The sequence below is a fragment of the Bombina bombina genome, chromosome 4 (genome assembly GCF_027579735.1).
Source record: "Bombina bombina isolate aBomBom1 chromosome 4, aBomBom1.pri, whole genome shotgun sequence".
Lineage (NCBI taxonomy): Eukaryota > Metazoa > Chordata > Amphibia > Anura > Bombinatoridae > Bombina > Bombina bombina.
In genome coordinates this window covers 489,088,135-489,110,413 of record NC_069502.1, presented here as the reverse complement: position 1 = coordinate 489,110,413, position 22,279 = coordinate 489,088,135, and the positions used below count along the sequence as shown (strand labels likewise).

The following is a 22,279-nucleotide window of genomic DNA, read 5'->3' as shown; positions in this document are numbered from 1 at the left end:
AAGATAAATGTGCCTTCTAGATCACTGGAATGTTTTAAATAGAATGTTACTAACACAAAAGCAATTCCTGATTGTTATAACAATGTATTTGGATTGCTTAATCGATATAATATAATTGCAACACACAGAAGGTCATTAACATAACACTTTCTAAGAAGCAAAACTAATTAACTTTACTAATTAGCTCCAAAGCACATTGCATTTACTGTTATTTTAATCACATCATCTAACTCTATTCTCTTTGAACTGATCAATCAATTGTTGTAACAGCTGTGGTTCCCAGTATTCAATATCCACAAGTAGTTGAGTACCCTGATTTGTCTGATGTATATACTGGTCTTTTGTTGTCTAACAATTCCTTTGATTCAATTTCCTTTCAAACCCACTTTACAGATGATATAGTTTTTGGGCTACTTGTTTATGACCAAACAAACATAAGGCTTGTAAATAAATAAAACATGTTTCAAGTTAATTTCATTATTTTATTGGCTGAGGTTAGAGTTTATGTACCTCATAGTGTTATTCTGGTAGGAATTATTGACTTTTTTTTATTTAAGAAGACTAAGCAGCAATTCTGTCAAATAAAACATAACAGAATCACAAAGTGACTTTTTCATTGATCGCTATATATATATCAAGAACTGATGATAAAGCATTATCTAGGTTGTACCCCTGCAATTGATGGTACACACTTTGCAAGTTCTATAATTAAAAGAAAAATAAATAAATAAAAACATAACTCAAAAAAAGGAAAAATAACCAAGGCATATGGAAGACAAATTTAAAAAGATTTAAACAGATCTTGAAATTAAAAAAATTAAAAATAAAAATAAAATAAACTGTTTAAGGTACCTCTCCCTTTTGCTATATTTGGTTTAAATTATTTTCTATTTGAGCCTATCTAGAGATCCTCAGGGGTGTGCACGTTTCTTGAGAATTGTATGTATAACATTGTTACAAACATGACCGCAGATTCATTAAAACCTCTTTTTAAACCTACTTTGTCATTGAAAATCCTTGCCTCAACATTGTGCAATTCAAAGATATTTATACCTCCTCCCCTCCGCACATCAGGGAGCTGAGAGGGACATTTCAATATAATCAATGAAGCAGTGCCTATCTGTTTACAAAAGTCTTTATGAAAACTACATGTCTGGGGTTAATCTAGGTAAAAAAAAAAGAAAAAGAAAAAAAATAGACTGCATCCGCAAATAAAAAGACAAACATTTGTGTCTACAAAGTCTCTGAGACTTCCATTTTATTTACATTACGTTGTTGTGCTTATAATTTTTGTTGGTTCTTATTTTATGTCCTTGATATCATGTATTAGTTACCTCATAAAAGTATAGATTTTTTTAGATGACAAAACACCTACTAACAAATCTGTTGAAAAGATACTCACTGAATTTGCACCTTGGTCTTACTTTTACAAATGATCTAGGCCATTGTTGCAAACATTGCTGCTATAAAGTGAATAAAACATGTGTGTGGTGCTGAGCCTACCAAGAGTTTAAAGGAACAGTAAACATTGAGAAAAATGTTACATAATTCTGCACTATGTGCAAAATTATGTAACATGACGATAGCCTTGTGATTTAGTTTCATTTGTTAAATGCAATATATATCCCCCAGAGTATACTTACCTCTACTGTGAAACCGTCCTCTTCAGTATGGCTGCTTTTTTAAACAGCACATCAATGCTCACTATATAATCGCAGTCAGCCCGATTGTGCCATTGAATTACATGTAGAGTGCTCATGCACTAACTAAAGCTGACGGCTACTTTAGTTTGTACAGGAGCATGCTACATGTAATTCAAGGCCTGATCAGGCTTTGTATGATTAGAAAGTGAGCCCATGACATGCTGTTTAAAAAAAGCAGCCGCGCTAAAGAGGATGGCTTCATGGTAGAGGTAATTAATACTTTGGGTCGTATACATTGGATTTAAACGAGTGAAAATAAACCACAAGGCTATCATCATGTTACATAATTCTGCACTATGTGCAGAATTATGTAAAATATTTCTCAATGTTTACTGTCCCTTTGATACTGACCTCTGTAAATCATTTAATATATAACCTTTTTTTTAAATGAAACATAATGAAGTTAAAAAGACAAAGCAAGTAGACAAGCCTTACTTCCTAGCTTAATATTCACAACACCATTACACTGTCATGAGCACACCTGAGCTTGGGTGGGGTGCTTAAACCAATGGGAGATGGTCAGTCTCCCTGATTATTTTTAAAATTTAAATATTAAGCTAGGAATTCTCATTCTATTATGAAGAGTAAAAGCAGGAATGATTCAGCCCTCTGTGGCAAGAATACTGTAGTGTTAGGACCAGTCTATATTGGGGCACCTTGTAAGTCGTGACTGGATACGCAAAATATGGCCATATTGTGTGACACAGATCCCAATTTCATTTAAAAAGAATAGTTGTCTCTTGATGATGTTTGCAGGCATTTTTTTGCAGCAGTTCAAAAAATATGTTGTGCTTTTGAAAATGGATGTGCGCCGATACCTTTTTGTTTGTGTAATTACTGGGTCATATTGGCAGCACTCCCAAAGATGTGTATATAAACTTTTTGTAAGGTGTGCTAAAAAAAACAAATTTTGTATCTGTATTTAAAAATAATCAGGGAGACTGACCATCTCCCATTGGTTTAAGCACCCCACCCAAGCTCAGGTGTGCTCATGACAGTGTAATGGAGTTGTGAATATTAAGCTAGGAAGTCTCATTCTATTATGAAGAGTAAAAGCAGGAATGATTCAGCCCTCTGTGGCAAAAGTACTGTAGTGTTAGGACCAGTCTATATTGGGGCACCTTGTAAGTGGTGACTGGCTAAGCAAAATACGGTCATATTGTGTGACTAAGATCCCAACTTTATTTAAAAAAAAGAATAGTTGTCTCTTGATGTTGTTTGCAGGCATTTTTTTGCAACAGTTCAAAAAATATGTTGTGACTTTGAAAATGGATGTGCGCTGATACCTTTTTGTTTGTGTGTATATATATATATATATATATATATATATATATATATATATATATATATATATATATATATATATATATATATATATACACACTGTATATATATATACAGGGAGTGAAGAATTATTAGGCAAGTTGTATTTTTGAGGATTAATTTTATTATTGAACAACAACCATGTTCTCAATTAACCCAAAAAACTCATTAATATCAAAGCTGAATAGTTTTTGGAAGTAGTTTTTAGTTTGTTTTTAGTTATAGCTATTTTAGGGGGATATCTGTGTGTGCAGGTGACTATTACTGTGCATAATTATTAGGCAACTTAACAAAAAACAAATATATACCCATTTCAATTATTTATTTTTACCAGTGAAACCAATATAATATCTCAACATTCACAAATATACATTTCTGACATTCAAAAACAAAACAAAAACAAATCAGTGACCAATATAGCCACCTTTCTTTGCAAGGACACTCAAAAGCCTGCCATCCATGGATTCTGTCAGTGTTTTGATCTTTCACCATCAACATTGCGTGCAGCAGCAACCACAGCCTCCCAGACACTGTTCAGAGAGGTGTACTGTTTTCCCTCCTTGTAAATCTCACATTTGATGATGGACCACAGGTTCTCAATGGGGTTCAGATCAGGTGAACAAGGAGGCCATGTCATTAGATTTTCTTCTTTTATACCCTTTCTTGCCAGCCACGCTGTGGAGTACTTGGACGCGTGTGATGGAGCATTGTCCTGCATGAAAATCATGTTTTTCTTGAAGGATGCAGACTTCTTCCTGTACCACTGCTTGAAGAAGGTGTCTTCCAGAAACTGGCAGTAGGACTGGGAGTTGAGCTTGACTCCATCCTCAACCCGAAAAGGCCCCACAAGCTCATCTTTGATGATACCAGCCCAAACCAGTACTCCACCTTGCTGGCGTCTGAGTCGGACTGGAGCTCTCTGCCCTTTACCAATCCAGCCACGGGCCCATCCATCTGGCCCATCAAGACTCACTCTCATTTCATCAGTCCATAAATCCTTAGAAAAATCAGTCTTGAGATATTTCTTGGCCCAGTCTTGACGTTTCAGCTTGTGTGTCTTGTTCAGGGGTCGTCGTCTTTCAGCCTTTCTTACCTTGGCCATGTCTCTGAGTATTGCACACCTTGTGCTTTTGGGAACTCCAGTGATGTTGCAGCTCTGAAATATGGCCAAACTGGTGGCAAGTGGCATCTTGGCAGCTGCACGCTTGACTTTTCTCAGTTCATGGGCAGTTATTTTGCGCCTTGGTTTTTCCACACGCTTCTTGCGACCCTGTTGACTATTTTGAATGAAACGCTTGATTGTTCGATGATCACGTTTCAGAAGCTTTGCAATTTTAAGAGTGCTGCATCCCTCTGCAAGATATCTCACTATTTTTGACTTTTCTGAGCCTGTCAAGTCCTTCTTTTGACCCATTTTGCCAAAGGAAAGGAAGTCGCCTAATAATTATGCACACCTGATATAGGGTGTTGATGTCATTAGACCACACCCCTTCTCATTACAGAGATGCACATCACCTAATATGCTTAATTGGTAGTAGGCTTTCGAGCCTATACAGCTTGGAGTAAGACAACATGCATAAAGAGGATGATGTGGTCAAAATACTCATTTGCCTAATAATTCTGCACTCACTGTAGATATATAATATTATTTAATTATTTTGATGGTGGCTTCTGTTATAAATGCATTTTACCTGATGGAGTATATTTAATTATTTACTAACAGCTCCATAAACTTTATTTTTTATTTAAAATAGCTACTTTTGCCTGTTATATTCCCACCTATAATGAAAATATAAATAAACGTTTTCTCTGTAGAAAAGTAATGTAAACAGTAGACAATAACACTAGTTAATCTCCGAGTGTAGGGTAAAGAGATTTTGTATCTGAAATAGCTTGCTGTGCTTATGCACCACAGAAATAAGTAATATTTCAATACTTACATAGATAACATAAGCTTGCCTGTTTTTCATGCAGACTCAGCCTATTGTTATGGGTGATGGTTTTAATGAACAAAATGGCTATTTCATATACAAAAATAAACATTAAGGAACAATTTCCCATACATTTCATACTATACAGTAGGTATAACAAGTAATTTGGAACACATTACGAGGTAACAGTTTTCAAAGTACACTGTCCATTTAATGCTAGAATTTAAGTTCCCAATCAAATATTAAAATGCATGCAAATTAAAAAAAAATAACTCCCATGTCAAACAATATTTTCTATTCTATTATTTATTTCTGTGGGGAATTTTAGCATTTCCATTCTTCTTAATGTTTGTTTTGGAATGTGTGTAGAGTATGTATATAATGTCTGTGTAATGTGTGGGTGTATGTTTGTAATGGAAGTGCAGGGAGCCTGTATCCAGAAACGAAATTAACGGCCTGCTCCTCTGCACACATGTAAGCCTAGGAGGGTTTGCAATAATGTTGCAGGTTAAGGGGAGGAGTCAGCCTTACCTTACTTAAGTGAGAGGAGTGTCCATCTCTGCCTCTTTCTTCTATCTGGAGACTTTGGAGAATCTTGTTTGTATGGTCAGAATGGTGCGTGGCAGACGGGCGTCGGTTCCTCCAAAACAGTTCAGGGATGCGGTGGATCTGGCAATGCAGCGAGGGACACCTGGAAACAGAATGGGCTAGAGGGATCGCTTGCGGCTGGGATCAGGGCCCTTACCACATCCGGTATTGCATCGGCAGCAGCGGAGGCCGTCGTGGGACTATTTAGGGTCCTCAGTGGACTGCTGCCGCATGGCACGGCTGGCCTATCTCAAGTGTCGACTCCACCTCGTGTGGTGGCTTCTCTCCTGCCTGCTGGCGTAACTCCGGTACTGGAGGCTCGACTAGCCCCGTCGACGTCACTTCCGGTTATGGACTTCTGGCTGGTAGTGTGGATGACGTCATTTATGGTCGGAGCGTGGAGACGTCGGCAGCGGCAGGTTCATCAGTGATCAGAGCATCCAGGAAGAAGACAGGACAGGCAGGTGAGAAGGGGGTACCCAAGGCCATGGGCTCCACTGTGCAATGCTCTGCAAAGGCTTTAAAAAATTAAAAAAATGCTCAAGCAGCTTGGCACAGGAGACTAGGGGCTGGGCCCTCCTCACAAGGCAGAGGCATAGAAAAAGGGGTGGCAAGAGGAGAATCTCAATTGGGGCCTAGTAGGCCTGAGAGCTCTGTGACTTTGGGGGGTGGCATCACAGCTCAGATGAACCGCAAGTGGGCAAATGGCAGATATGGTAAGTGGCAGTGTGGGAATGAACAGAAGGGTGTCAGATAGTGAGTGTGGTGTAACAATATTGACTGGTAAGACTGCAGGGACTGGCGTGGCTGTGCTAGCACCAATAGCAGAGCAGGGCTCATTGGACATGTTGCATGAGTCTGGTGGAGGTGATTTGCATGCGGTGTTGACTGAGAGGGATGGAACGTCTGGGAGGATGACTTTGACCCCCTGACAATAGTTTAATGGGGGGCAGGGGACAGGCCATGGTTGGAATGGGTACACCCCTCTCCTTTATGTCTTTCCTCCAGGTGGGTTCGTCCGGAACTGGCATGGAGCAGTTGGCTGTTTGGTTGGCACAGGGTGCAGGTGATCCCCAGCTGGGAACATCACAGGCATTGATGGCAGGTGCAGCAGGACCTGGAGTGGTGCCCGGAGCTGCGGGTACCAGTAAGTTAACTGCTCTTTCCTTCATACAGGCCCCCTCATGGGATTCCAGTTCAGACTCAGATTCTTTTAGTGGTAGGGCTTTAGGGCTGGTTAATAAGTGTCAGGGCATTTCACATTTTTGGGCCCTGTCCCATTCGCACTCCGCTCTTTGTCCCTATAGGCTTCGACAGAGAGCTTGAAAATATTAATGTATATGACACCTGTCATATTGAGGCTAGGCCGGAGTTATCTATAGATCTGTTTAAATACTGGGACATCATAGATCAAGTGCACAGTAACTTTAGGGATGGAGTACGGAGGACTTACAATTCGGAATTCTGACGTAAGATGGTGGACAATCCGGTGCTGACTTTTGGATCCAAGGATTTTGATCTTTGGTCCTTGCTTGGGCACGAGCGCACAATAGCACCCGTGCCTCCACAGAGAACTGGACCTGCCAGGCAGGTTGGGGCCCTTAAAAGAAGGGGCAGAGAGTGCTGGAAGTATAATGAAAAACAGTGTGACAAAGGAGCATCCTGCCCCTTTTGTCTCATTTGCTTATACTGCGGGGGCCCACATCTGGGCGTCGAGTGTCATTTTAGGAGAGATGGGCCACCAGGTAGGGGTCAGCCAAGAAATGCTGCTGGTAACAAGGGCCCCAATGCCTCTGACACTAGCCGCGGTTAAGTACTGGCTTTCTGCCTTCCTGGATGGGGAGGCAGGGGAGCTACTGTGTAATGGCATTCAGGAGGGGTTAAAGATTCCGGTTCAGGGGGAGGTAGTGGGGTTGGCTACTCATAGGAACCTCAAGTCTGCATATGAGCACCCTGAGGTCCTGAGAGAGAAGTTAGCGAAGGAGCTATCCCTAGGCAGATTTGCAGCCCCCTTTAGGGAAATGCCAATTCCTTCAATGGTGATCTCCCCATTAGGGGTGGTTCCCAAGAAGGAGCCAGGGAAATTTCACCTCATTCAGCACCTGTCCTACCTGCAGGACAGGTCGGTGAATGACACAATAGTCCTGGAGTTGAGTTCTGTTAGGTACCAGTCCTTTGATGAAGCCAGATGCAGGACATGGGGCCCTCATGGCTAAGTTGGACATGGAGTCTGCTTTTCAGCTGCTGCCCATTAACCCTTCATCTTTTAGGTTGATGGGTTGCAAGGTCGAGGGGCAGTACTATGTTGACAGATGTCTCTCAATGGGTTGTTCGGTTTCATGTGCATTTTTTAGGACCTTTAGCTCATTTTTGCACTGGGCTGTAGCAATGGCGGTGGGGGGGGTGTTAGCCCACTACCTAGATGACTTCTTTTTGGCGGCTCCGGCGGGCTCCCGGAAATGCGACAGGCTTATGGCAGTCATGCAATGCCTGATGGGGGAATTTGGTGTTCCACTGGCAGAGGATAAGACCCAGGGGCCTTGTACTAGGCTCACATTTTTAGGGACTGAGATTGACACTGTGGAAAAGCTATGTCGTCTCCCTGAGGACAAAATTCAGCGTCTGCTGGGAGCAGTCAGAAGGGCTGCTGCAGTGAGATGGGTGACTATGAAGGATTTGCAGTCGCTGCTGGGTCTTATAAACTTCACCTGCAGGATGATCCCCATGGGGCGCGTCTTTATTAGACGGCTCGAGGCACCGCTTAAGGGCGGTGGTGATGGGAAAGAAAGGATTCAAATCTCTACTGAGATGATGGCGGACCTTAGGGTTTGGGAGCTGATTTTACAGCACTTTAACGGTATCCTCCTATGGCAGGAGGCTCCCATTGTGATTCAGTCGCTTCATCGGTTTACGGATGTGGCGGGCAGTCACGTATATGGAGCCTACTTGGGTAGCGTGTGGAGTGCTGGGCAGTGTCATTCACACTGGGTAGAGTCAGGGCTTACACATAATCTGACGCTCCTGAAACTTTTTCCTATTGTGGTCGCCATTGAATTGTGGGGGCGCAAGCTAGCGAACAGGTCAATTGTCTTCTGGACAGATAACTTGAGCATAGTAATTTGTATATCAGAAAGCGCCTAACTAGAGGCTATGGGAAATGGGTTTAGGATATACCTTATATGTCTAACTTTCAAATATGATTAATTCTCATATGTGTAAAAATGTGTTCAGGAATACTGAATTAAATATGTACAATTTAACAAATTTATTCCCAATACAATGGATAAAACATATGATTGAAATATATAATTAAAATATACAGTTAAAAACATGGATCCATGTGAAAACATACAATTATAATCGGTTAATAAAAATGTTGATATAATTCTGAATATTCTCTTAAAATTCTTACAAAGTTCCTTAAAACATATGGTTTGAGTATGGTTCGTTGTAGTCACCAACCGGTTAAGGTGATTTATTATTCCAAAAAAGTTTTTGAGAAAGGCCTAACTGAGAGGCCGAAACGCGTTGACAGTCATTGGTGAGCAACTTTTCATTACTTCCATTACATTTGTAGCATTATTGCACTATGTTATTTTGTTGTTTACAGGTTTTATAAGGATAAAGTCTTGTACCACAGACCGAACACCATAGAACCAATACACCAACAACAAATTATTTATTAAGGAGAAGGAGGATTCACATCAGTTATAATTTTCTACACTTACTTTATTCAGACTTATTTTTTGGATAAAGATTTGGATTTAATACATCATTTATTATCATCATTTTTCTCACAAACTTTTTCACAAATTTGGTATCTCACAATCACCAAAACCACAAGTTTGGACTTGAAACACGGAAGAATTTGTTACTATTATTATTTTTTACTTTTTTGATTTTTAACATTTTTAATTTTTACATAATTTTATCATCACGATTTTTATCACTAATTTTTCATCACTATTTTTACACTCCAAGATATTTTTTGTTTTTTTGCTTTATTGTTTGAAGAAGACACACTGAATAAGAGACTAGAAACTGTTTTGGAATAATAAATCACCTTAACCGGTTGGTGACTACAACGAACCATACTCAAACCATATGTTTTAAGGAACTTTGTAAGAATTTTAAGAGAATATTCAGAATTATATCAACATTTTTATTAACCGATTATAATTGTATGTTTTCACATGGATCCATGTTTTTAACTGTATATTTTAATTATATATTTCAATCATATGTTTTATCCATTGTATTGGGAATAAATTTGTTAAATTGTACATATTTAATTCAGTATTCCTGAACACATTTTTACACATATGAGAATTAATCATATTTGAAAGTTAGACATATAAGGTATATCCTAAACCCATTTCCCATAGCCTCTAGTTAGGCGCTTTCTGATATACAAATTACCATATTTACCACTTCCAGGGGCAGCTAGGTACCCCTTTTATCACCAAGCACTATTGGGATATTATGAGCGCTGAGAGATACCATTGATACAACTTGAGCATAGTCTTTGCCGTTAACCAGTTGTCAGTGTCATCGTTGGTGGTGGTGAATTATCTGCGGCATCTAGTACTTTTGCTTGCAGTTCAATATCCACTTTGCAGCCCGACACGTTCCAGACGTGAATAATGTGATAACTGATGCACTTTCCAGATTTCAGTGGGGGTTGTTTAGGAGAGTGGTGCCTTTAGCCTCAGCTGATGGGCTTCCCTGTCCACCTTTTTTATGGCATATTGCAGAGACTGGGCGTTGATCCTTCAGTTGATCCAGGCGTCGGTGACTCCTTTGACATGGCGGGCATACACCCAGCATTGGTATGATTGTGGGTGTTTCTGCTGGGCACACAAGTCATCTCCACAGACGAGCTTGCAAGGGCTTCTTCTTGATTGGTGTATGGGCATTAGGGGGCAAGGGATGCAGAAGGGTGTCTTGGGAAGTAGGTTTACAGCCTTGTCATTTTTTAACAAGCTGTATGGGTTTCAGAACCCCACAGCAGCTTTTTTGATTAGGCAAGTAGTGAAAGGTTGGGGCAGGTCTGGGAGCAGACTGTCCAATACCAGAGAGCCTATAACTCTTTCGCGCTTGCGCCCCTTAGTGGAAGCTTTGGGTGAGGTATGCACCTCTCCCTACAAAACATGTTTCTTCAGATGCGCCTTTGTGCTGGCTTTTTTGGGGGCGCTGCGCCCGGGGGAAGGTAAAAGTGGGCTCAAAAACTAACAGGGGCTCAGGGATTCAGATCCAACATGTCTGGGTAGCGGACAGGTCCCTGATGTTGCTTGTTCCTAGGTTCAAGACGAACCAAGTTGCTAAAGGGGCCTGGATCTCATTGCCACCGTCAGATGCAAGGGATATTTGTCCAATTATCTGCACAAGAGAATTGTTAGCTATTAGACCACAGGGTAGTGAGCAGCTTTTGGTTCATGAGGATTGTTCGAACCTGACCAATTTTCAGTTTGTAGAAGTATTGCGTAGGGTGAGAGTGATGGCAGGCTTAGGGGAGATCTGCTTAACTCCCCATATGTTTAGGATAGGGGCTGCAACTAGCACGGCTGTGTTAGGCTGGTCAGAGGAGATAATTAAACAATTAGGGCACAGGAAATCGCAGAGGTACAGGTCATATGTTAGGCCCCCAGTCCAGGATTAGTTTGTGTTATTGTTGTTCTTGTAGGTGCTTTTCAGTGTTTTTTTGTTTGTTGGGGGGTTTATGTTGTCTTGTTATTTATTTTCAGTGTTGTCAGATGGCCCACTAGAGTCTGATTAGTGGGTCATTCCTACATGCACTGGGAAGCCATTCGGGCCCTTTCCATGCCAGACGGGCAGTAATTGGGTTTTGCGGCTTCACGAGCATCATTGAGGTGGCTTGGCCGGAAAGGATTGAATTGGAGCAAACTGCCTTCTCTTCTTCAAGAAGCACAGCGCAGAGGGGGCAAGCCCCATATCATACGGCTGAATCAAGGTGGCAATGACATGGGGTTGGCACTGGCGTTGGATCTCATCAATGTGATGAGATCGGATGTGCGGTGGATGTGTGTGACATTCCCGGGGTTACGTTTGGGATGGTCCAACATCGTACCAAGGTTGCGATGGCGGAACTTCCCAACTTCCAAGGCTGCTTACCGTGTAAGGAAAACAATTAAACAAAGAGATGGGTAGGGCAGTACTTGCCGCTGGTGGTTTTGTGGTCTGTCATGACCATCTGTCGGCAGACAAAAAGTACCTTTTTAGGCCGAACGGAGTCCATTTATCAGATGAGGGATTGGATATCTTTTTGGCAGACCTTAAGATGGCTCTGTCGTTCCAAATTTAAGTGAGGGGTTCTCTTGTGGTGAGAGGTTATGGCCCAAGTTACAGTACAGGATTTGCAGGGGTGACAGTCAGGCTAATGGGTGGGTGATGTCCCCAGGTTGTGCCCTACCCCGCAGGCCTGTCGGCTGAAGATCCTCTAGGGCATCTGGTACCATCTGCTAGGGGCGAGATTCCGCAGGATTCGCCCACGTTCCAAGACCGGGTCATGACCTCTGGTCATATGGTTTTTTTATAGCCTTGTATGCCGCCACCTATGGTTTCTTGTTTATTAGATATTTATTTATTTATGATAAATAAAACGCGGCCAGGCTTGGCCTTTAACTCAACTCTGTGTGTCTGTATTTATTTATTAGAGTTATAATTAGAAAGATATTTAAGTATGGTGAAATGTCTAGTAGGAGCTAAACCCTTATGTTGCTTTGTGTTTTATGTTTAGTGTTCATGTAGTCTGTGTGGAGGTAATATTTGTTTAGTGTGGTTAGTGTTTTATTGATAGTGTGCTGTGCTTGTGCAGTGTATAGTGTATGTGTAATGCATGTGTTTATTGTTTGTGTGCTGTTTGTATTTGTGTGTGTGTGCCATTTGTATAGTTTTTGTGTAATATGTGTATAGTATGTGGTCATGTGTGTAATGTGTACTGTTTATGCAGTGTAAAGAAACACACACACATTTTCCTGTATTTCAAAAGTTTGAAAGTAGCTTTAATTTGACTCTGTTGTCAAGTAGATTTGCTTTAGCATATAAGGTTCTAAGTCCATCTGTCCTCAAACATTTCATGTAAAGTTGGCTTAAAGTTAACAGGGACTCCGAGGCAAGGATTCAAACCTTATGGATCATGTAAATGGATCATTTTACGGATCATGTAAAATGTCTCTGATTTGCAATTTGTACCCTATGTCATAGAGTTGTGCAATATGTTGGCCCTTTATATATATATAATGGAAGAAGAAAAAATATAGTACAAAACAAAGTTGCACTTGCATCCACTTTTTTTTTTTTAACCCCCCCCCCCACAAAAAAAAGCACAAATAACACTAAATACAACTACGCAGATAATAAATACTGCTTATTTGAAGCTCTCTCCTAATGAAGGCAGACAAAATGGAGAAAGCTCTTCTACAACTTTGGCTACAATTTAAAAGGACAGTAAAGTCAAAATGTAACTTTTATGATTTGGATAGAGCATGCAATTTTAAACAACTTTCCAATTTACTTCTGTTATCAAATGTGCTTCCTTCTCTTGGTATCTTTTATTGAAGAGTAAAAGTAGGTAGGCTCATAAGAGCTCAGGTGTGTGCACTTGTCTTTAGTACACATGCACACTCCTGAGCTCTTATGAGACTACCTAGTTTTACTCTTTAATAAAAGATACCAAGAGAACAAAGCAAATGTCATAACAAAAGTACATTGGAAAGTTGTTTAAAATTTCATGCTCTATCCAAATCATAAAAGTAACATTTTTACTTTACTGTCCCTTTAAAAAGATGGATCATGTGTGTTGATGCTTTTAGAGTTGTGACTTGGCAAAAGTAGAATAGTTTGTCTGAAATTCCTGTACTGTTCTAGAATGCTAAACATCACAATTATACACATAAGCACCATATGATAATACTTATTCCCTGTAAAAGTGTTGTTAAATATATTTAATTTTTGTGTCAAATAAAATTACAAGCTAGTTTGAACAGATGACTTTGATAAAATAAATATATTCAAATAAATTACATTATGAGTAGTTTTAAAAAAATATCATTTTTAATGTGCTCTTATACTGTGAATTTACAGGGTGCATCACATTGTGCCCTTTTGACCAGAACTACATTTCATATATTAAAGAAATGCTCAACATTATTTAAAAAATAATAATAATAATAATATTTACTTACCCAACAATCTTGACAGAATGTGTGTCACTCATTTGATATTTGTGTGGCTTATTATTTGTGACATTTGTGTGCTTATAGATTCCAGTTTTGTAAAGGAAGAAATCTTCATCAACTTGCATAACAGCTAAAAATAAGTACATGAACATATAAATATATTTAAATTTGTCACTGCATTAAAAATGTAACTTTTTCATACTTTAACTTGCAATCATATTTTAAACATTTTAAAAACATAATGTAAGGTTACCCGATAAAATCATTTATTTCATGGTGGTGAAAGTCCACAATTCATTATTTCTTAGAATTACTCTTCCCTGCCACTAGGAGGCGGCAAAGATGCCCAAACCCCAAGAGCTATATAAAACTCCTTCCATCTCACTGGTAGCTCAGTCTGATGTAAAACAAAGCAAAATAGGTAGGAAAAAAAAAAAATAGGAGAAGGGAAAAAATAAACCAACAGCAAATAAAACAGGACGGGGTCTCACCAACATAAAAGGAATTAATTAATCGGGAAAGCATAAATTATGTTTTATTTTATACAGGTGGAGAGAGTCTATTATCTATTACTCCTGAGAAATAATACCCAAGCTGTGGAGTTCACGAGTAATGAAAAATAAGGGCAAGATAAAAACATCTTTTTTCACAGAGAAACAACCCAAAAAGAACCCAAAGAATAAGCAGGGTAATATGCAATTAAAATGACCAATAGGCAAAATCAAAATAATTCTGAGACAACGGCCCAAAGGCTGCCTCAGAAGAAACAAAAAAACATCAAAATTATAGAATTTAGTAAAAGTATGCAAAAAAGACCAATAAGCTAACTTTCAAAGGGCTAGATTACAAAGAGTGCTATTTTGTGCTTGAGCTTGAACTACACTAGATGGAAGCTTTTTGCATGCATTGGGTTACGTTGGTATTAAGCGTTAAAAGTAAAGATTTTGCGCAAACGAAACCCAGTGCTCTAACCAAATGTTGCGAACATGTTAATGTATTGTCATAGAAATCAATGGAGAGTGGCAACTGGAAAAAAGATTAACACCTACACCTGTGCACTAAACAACACATCAGTTATGAAAATGTAATATTTTAATTTTGCTCACATACAGAATAATGAACTTTTTTTTGTAAATACATATTTCTGAATAAATATACATATACCTGTATATATATATCCATTTCTATACATATATAGGTATAAGTATAAATATGTATTTTACATTAACAGTATCAGATTTATAGATAGATATACATTTTTAATAATAAAAAGTTTTTTTTTTCTATTTGAAGAATATAGTAATGTACAATATAAGTATATAAGTAAGTATATATATTTATTTTACATTAACAGTATCATATATATATATATATATATATATATATATATATATATATATAATAAAAAGTATATATTTTTTCTGTGTAAAGAACATAGGAATATACAATGTGGGTTTTGCAATTTAGGACTAACGCGGTTGTTAAGCGCACATGAAGAATTGCTATCTTCAATGCACGTTCTTGAAATATTTAAAAATAATATATACATTTTTTTTATAAAAACTAAAAACCACTGTACATACTGTAAAATATATAGATATTATTTTAAATATTTTACAGTATGCATAATAATGTTAATATTTTTTAATATTTTATATTTAATATTTTATATTTAATATTTTAATAACGCACATTGAAGATTGCAATTTTTCATGTGCACTAACCCGATCACGTTAGTCCTAAATTGCGAACCCTGATATTTTACATTCCTATTTTCTTCACATAGAAAAATGTTCTGCTTTGCTTATTTTAATAAATTGAAGGTTTGTGGCAACCCTGTGTCAAGCAAATCTAACAGCGCCATTTTTCCAATATTTATAGACTTATAAACACATTAATACGCATCAATACACATACACACAAATATAGATATATATAGACACAACCTTATGAAATAAGTCAAATAAAGTCTACAAAACTGCCTTATCCTGATGAAAAATAAGATAAGAAGAATCACATGAAAGAGCAGACATCTTAGAGATTCTTCTAGCAGAAGATATAGCTAAAAGAAAATAAATCCTTCCAACAAAGAGAAATTAGCTTTAGAACAGGTTAAATTCTATCCAAAGTTAGAAGAAAAAAAAGTCAAAACAAAACAAAATCTTATAGAGGAACAAAACTGAAAGAGCAAAAACCTTTTAAATAACTGGCAAGGAATTCTAAAAAATAAACATGAAATCTACATAAAAAAATAAAAGGATAACGCACTATGAAACAGAGGCATAACATCTGACCTACAAATAGGGGAAGCGCTTGCTAATTTAAAGGAAAAATTGTGCCAAAACTACGTGCACTATCCCATTAACATGGTCAGGCTCGAAAGCCGATGTGCTTTATTAATTGTATGCGTGTGGGAAAACAAAGTTCATTTAAATATGTACAGGTGCGAAAACCTGACATTCATTAAAAAATGTACAAGCACAAAAAACAGATGTGCGTTTAAAAAAAACAAGCGCACAAAAACTAATTTATCTATATATAAATTTATATCTATATATATATATATATATATATATATATATATATATATACAGTATATATATATATATATATACAGTATATATATACGGTATATATATAAAAACATGCAAGGGTAAATCCAGCGCAAAAGAACTATAAAAAAACTCCTAAAAGTGGCAAAGAAAAGGAAAAATCACGCCTCTCAGTATTGCAGCTCAAATATAAAACAACCCGGAGGGTAAATAAATTAAATATATTCCCCAAAGTCCAAACAAAGCAACAATAGTTTTGTGGTTCCAAAATTTGTGGAGTATAGACCAGCAGAATAATGGACAGAATGCTTAATATTTGCTAGCTTTTCCTTTGATGAAGAATTCCTGGCGACTTTGAAACGCATAAGCATTACAGCGGGCCTCCCGGTTTACTTACCCTGATATCTTTCGACTGCGGAACATGTAACAACTATGCCTGTTTTTTGATGCCGATATCTTGCCTTATACTTGATTGAGGGTTTTAATTGTACGTGTGCTGTATTGGATGTGAAGCATTTTTTATTAAATCATATAACACTATTGTGGCGATCCTACACTATTGTGGCGATTCTGTGTTTTATCTCTCCCTATTCGTGGAGACAATTGCACAGATAGGATCCTACAGCTACAAGTTCAGAGCCACAACTTCTAAATAGCAGGAATATCTATACCCACAGTGGGACACGCTCACTCTCCGGTGATACTTCGGGGCCGATTTATCATGTGTCTGGTGGACATGATCCACTGTCGGCATTTATCATTGCACAAGAAGTTCTGGTGAACTGCTTGTGCAATGCCGCCCCCTGCAGATTTGCGGCCAATTGGCCGCTAGCAGGGGGTGTCAATCAACCCAATCATATGCGATCGGGTGGATTGCTGTCTGCCACCTCAGAGGTGGCGTACGAGTTAAGGAGCAGCGGTTTTATGACCGCTGCCCAATAACTCCTGTTCCCGGCGAGCCTGAAGGATCGCGTGAAAACAGATGTATTTGGCCCCATTTGGACCATGATAAATTGGCCCCTTGATTCTTACCTCATAGGATTGATGGTTTATCTCAAAAGTAAACATTCTGTCCCTTATTCCGCTGGTCAATTCAACAGAAAGTTTGGAACCACTGGACTACTGTTGCTTTGTTTGGACTTTGGGGACTATATTTAATTTATTTTCTCTCTGGGTTGTGTTATATTTGAGCTGCAATTCTTAGAGTGGTGACTGTTTTGCATATGATTTTTCCTTTCCTTTGCCACCTTTAGGAGTTTTTTTTTATAGTTCTTTTGCGCTGGATTTACCCTTGCATGTTTTCATTTTGTTTATTCTTCCTAGTTCTTGAGGTCACTAGTATTTTGTCTAACTGCAGACCTATTTATATACTCCTGCTCCTATTCCTCTAGTGTACTAGTGCTGATCAGGATTACTTTTGTTTTCCTTTGCTCTTTCCACTTGGATATATATAGCTTGTGACTAAATCCCAACAGGTAAAATATATGCCACTACCCTTACTCCAAATTCATCCCTCCACCATAAACTGCAATCTGAGGGGAAATGGGCCTCAACTCAATCTGAGAACCCCTCTCACTGAAGAATCAAATGCACATATTGATTCATTCCCTTCATCCAGCAGAGGCAAAAACAAGACTGAGTTACCAGTGAGGGTGGAGGGTCTTTATAGATCTTTTGGGGTTTGGGAATCTTTGCTCCTACTAGTGGCAGGGAATAGTAATTCTCAGGAGTGACAGATAATGGACTTTCACCACCTGTATGAAAGAAAGTAATATATTACATCATGATCAATGTGTGCACTAGATTAATGTTTTTAAACTCCAGTCCTCAAGTACCCTTAACAGGCCAGATTTGTATATCTTATTTAGAGCACAAGTAAAATAAACAGCTGGTCAGTAACCATGGTTACTAACCTGCTCTACCCCATCAGCTGATTATTTCACCTGTGTGCTAGTTATGATATAATGAAAACCTGGCTTGGGGTACTTGAGGACTGGAGTTGAGAAACATTGCACTAGACAATGTATTTGTGTTCATATATTATGCATACAATTGTATCATATTGCCTTAACAATCAAACCCATATGAAGCCTTAGAAACCCATATCCATGCTGTCATTCACCTCTGTCTCATCTGTTCTTTGTCACTTTCTGGTCTTTATGTATTTCTTCTAGCTTAATAAAATGAATAGCCCATGGAAACATCACGCAATAACTTTTATGATAGCAATAAAAGGACAGTGAAAAACCTGTTTTTTTATTACTAATGTTTAGTTATGCATAGTAAAATAACTTTGCAATATACTTACATTATTTATTTTACCCCATTTTTAAATAATTTAGCTTTGAAAATTGTGTATTTTCTAATTTTAATTCTTTAACAGATATAAAAAAAATATAATAATTAAAAAAATCTACAGCTCATTTCTATATCGTTAGCTTTTTATTACTCATCTGTTGATTATACAATTCTACTGTATTGAATGGTCCTTAAAGTGAAATCCATGGTATTATGTGAGAGCTGAATTGGGAAAAAAAAGTAAACAAACTCCTCTTTCACTTACATTGTTTGAGGAAAAAGTGTGTATTTTTTGTATCATCATTAATCTTTAACCAAGGTGTTTATAGGGTCAGATTATCACTAGTTTTACATTGTCCACATACAAGTGGACGTAAATTTAATAAAATCTGTTTGCACTTCGCAAATAACTGATAATAATAATAATCACATCATGCACATCAGCCATTCTCTGTTTTATTTTCTTTTGCTTGTTTTTTGCTCTGAGGCAGTGAGAGAGAGGTCATGCAAAATATTTAGGGGCTTTTTTTGTCATTTAATTGCAATATATGCGTCTCTCCTTCATACCCAGAACCCCAATATAGCTAGACAAGTAGTTTTTAAGCTAACATTTACTTTTCTAAAATTATTTGAGAGACATCTTAGATAATCTTGCTAGAGAGGGGAGCTTTCGATCAACAGCCTGTCACATGATTTTTTTAACTTCATATTGTAGCTATCGTTGCCACCTGTCCCGGTATGACTAGGGCCAACCACCCGTTTAGAGTTCCCGCTGTGGATCAGGTCTGACAGACCTCGCTGAATACGGCGAGCAATACGCTCTCCGCATTCAGCATTGCACCAGCAGCTCACAAGAGTCTTTGTGACTGCTGCTTTATAACTGCTGTTTCTGGCGAGTCTGAAGTCTTTTCAATGTCATTATCTAAATTGAACAGAGCCTGTGAAAAGCTGCATTGGATCATCAGAAGCAGTGCCTATAGCCGAGTAGAAGGAGGGGGCTGTTTCTCATGCACGGAGACTCAGCTTTACAGTAGTAGTAATGGGAGTAGTTGAAGTGGGGGCGGAGTTCCGAATATTGCAGAGGAGGCTAAAAAAACAGCTTTTCATGAGTCACACGCATGCGCTGTAGAAAGGGTTCCTGAATTTCACAACAGTAAATATTTTAGCAGTGACATATGCGGCCAGGTATGTGATGATGCTGGCCCGCATGCGCATTAAGTTAAAAATGTGTGAAACAGCTGATGAAACGTCACAGGAAGTGACATGGTTTGCTCTTTTACAAAGTTCGGCCTATTACCAGAACACCGGCACCACGGCACTCCACCTGACCCAAAACCAGTCAGCCACTGATGACGCTGTAACGCTTGCTACTAGTTGCAACTGCAAGCCATACACTGTCACTCACCCCTGGCTCAGATAATCTAACCTCACTTAGTTGCTACCATGGCACCAATCCACCACCTGTCCAACGGCCACTGAAAAAAAAAAAAAAAGCAGAAGAAATGTCCGTTTTTTTCCTCCATACACTGTCATTACTGGACAGAAAATTTAAATACCGGACTGTCCAGTCTAATACCTGAAACCTGGCAACCCTACTCACACACTGTTTACTTTGCCAGTTGCTGTCAGATATATTTTCTTGTGCTGAAACATTTATGGTGCAGTGACGCACACAGTAACCAATAAACATTTGTAATGTGTTGGCCCTTCAAATATAAACCACACACTTATATCTCCAAAATGTATGTCTGTGCATTTCAGTTTAACAGTCTGTGTGTTCAGCATAAAAGAATAATAAAAATAAATACATTTTCACTCTAAAAACAGTATGATTAGGTCTTCAGGATTCTGTGAGGCTCCTATGTTTCTACTAGTAAATATCTCTCTGGCTCCTATATATGCAGACACAGTCTTAATATAATTTGTGTCATATATCAGATAAATATATTTTTAATTGAAATATATATATTATTGTTATTATCCGTTATTTTTAGAACATCAAAAGATTCAAAGTAAAGTGAATATGTGTAAAAGTTGGAAGTGAAAAACGTGTATGTATTTGTGTGTATATATGTGCATGTATGTATTTATATTCAGTATGTGTGTACAGTTTTATATACACTATATATTTATGTGTGTTCACACTATAATCGCGTTTGTAAAGTGTCCGTCGCCAGCAGGTAGATTCTTTCACCACCCTGCCATTTTCGGAATCCACCTGAATGCAGTATAGGCAAATGAAGCCTTTAAAAACAAACAAACAAAAAATAACATGCAACCGCCCACACGAAACAACTAAAAAACACGTAACCACCCGCAAGAAATAAAAAAAACCTGCACGAAGTATAACAAAAAAAACTAACCTCCCGCACAAAGTATTAACAAACACCGAAACAACCAACATCGCAAAATAATAAAGTAATTAACCCAATCCGCAAATAACATAATTAAAATATTAACCTATAAACCGCCTACCCCCACATCGCAATAAACCTAATTAACCTATTAACCCCTAAACTGCCAACCCCACACATTGCAATATACCTAATTAACCTATTAACCCCTAAACCGACAAACCCCCACATCACAATGAACCTAATTAAACTATTAACCCCTAAACTGCCAACCCCCCACATCGCAATAAACCTAATTAACCTATTAACTCCTAAGCCGTCATCCCCCCACATCGCAATAAACCTAATTAACATATTAACCCCTAAACTGCCAACCCCCCACATTGCAAAATACCTAATTAACCCATTAACCCCTAAACCGACAACCCCCCACATCACAATGAACCTAATTAACCTATTAACCCCTAAACCGCCAAACACCCACATTGCAATAAATCTAATTAACCTATTTACTCCTAAACCGCCAACCGCAACACAAATAACTAATTTAATTACTAAGCCCCCTAACCTAACACCCCCTAAATTAACCCCAATACTAAGTTACACTTAAATAAAAACCTAACATTAAATTACATTTCTAAAATTACAAAAAATAAAAAACTTTAAGATTACAGAAAAAAATAAACAAAATTATCAAAAAATAATAAAAAAATAAACCTAATCCCTATGAAAATAAAAATCCCCTCAAATAAAAACACCCCTTAATCTAAACTAGACTACCAATAGCCCTTAAAAGGGCCTTTCGTAGGACATTGCTCTAAGTTAAACAGCTCTTTTACATTTAAAAAATACTAAGTCACCCTAACAGTGATATTTATTAGGGTACCTTGCATTCCTATAGGCTGAAATGTTGAAATCAGCCAATAGGATGAGAGCTACTGAAATCTTATTGGTTGATTTGAACAGCAAATAGGATTTCAGTAATTCTAAACCTATTGGCTGATTTCAACATGAAGATGAGCCTTTACGCCACTGAGGAATGCCGCCACTGAAGACCGCCACTGAGGACCGCCGCTCCGGATCCGGGCATCGGAAAAAGACCGCTCCGCACCTCTGCTCTGCACCGCCTTCGCACCAGATGAAGATAGAAGATGATGGTGCCGCCTGGAAGAAGATCTTCACCGCCAGACTTCAGGAACGGTGAGTACCTATTTGGGGCTTAGTTTTAGGATTTTTTTTTTTTTTTTTTTTTTTAAGATTAGGGATTTAATGGGCTGTAAAAGAGCTGATTGCCCTTTTAGGGGTAATAAAAGAGCTGAATGCCCTTTTAAG

At 38.2% G+C, this 22,279-nt stretch overlaps 1 protein-coding gene across 1 annotated transcript in view; it reads right to left on the bottom strand.

The window, feature by feature from the left end:
• Window positions 1-22,279, bottom strand: part of TINAG (tubulointerstitial nephritis antigen) — a 411,273-nt gene that overhangs the window by 94,297 nt on the left and 294,697 nt on the right. The window contains exon 9 of the mRNA XM_053710395.1: window positions 13,750-13,873. Within this exon, the coding sequence (XP_053566370.1) occupies window positions 13,750-13,873 (124 nt within the window). The remainder of the gene's footprint in view (window positions 1-13,749; window positions 13,874-22,279) is intronic.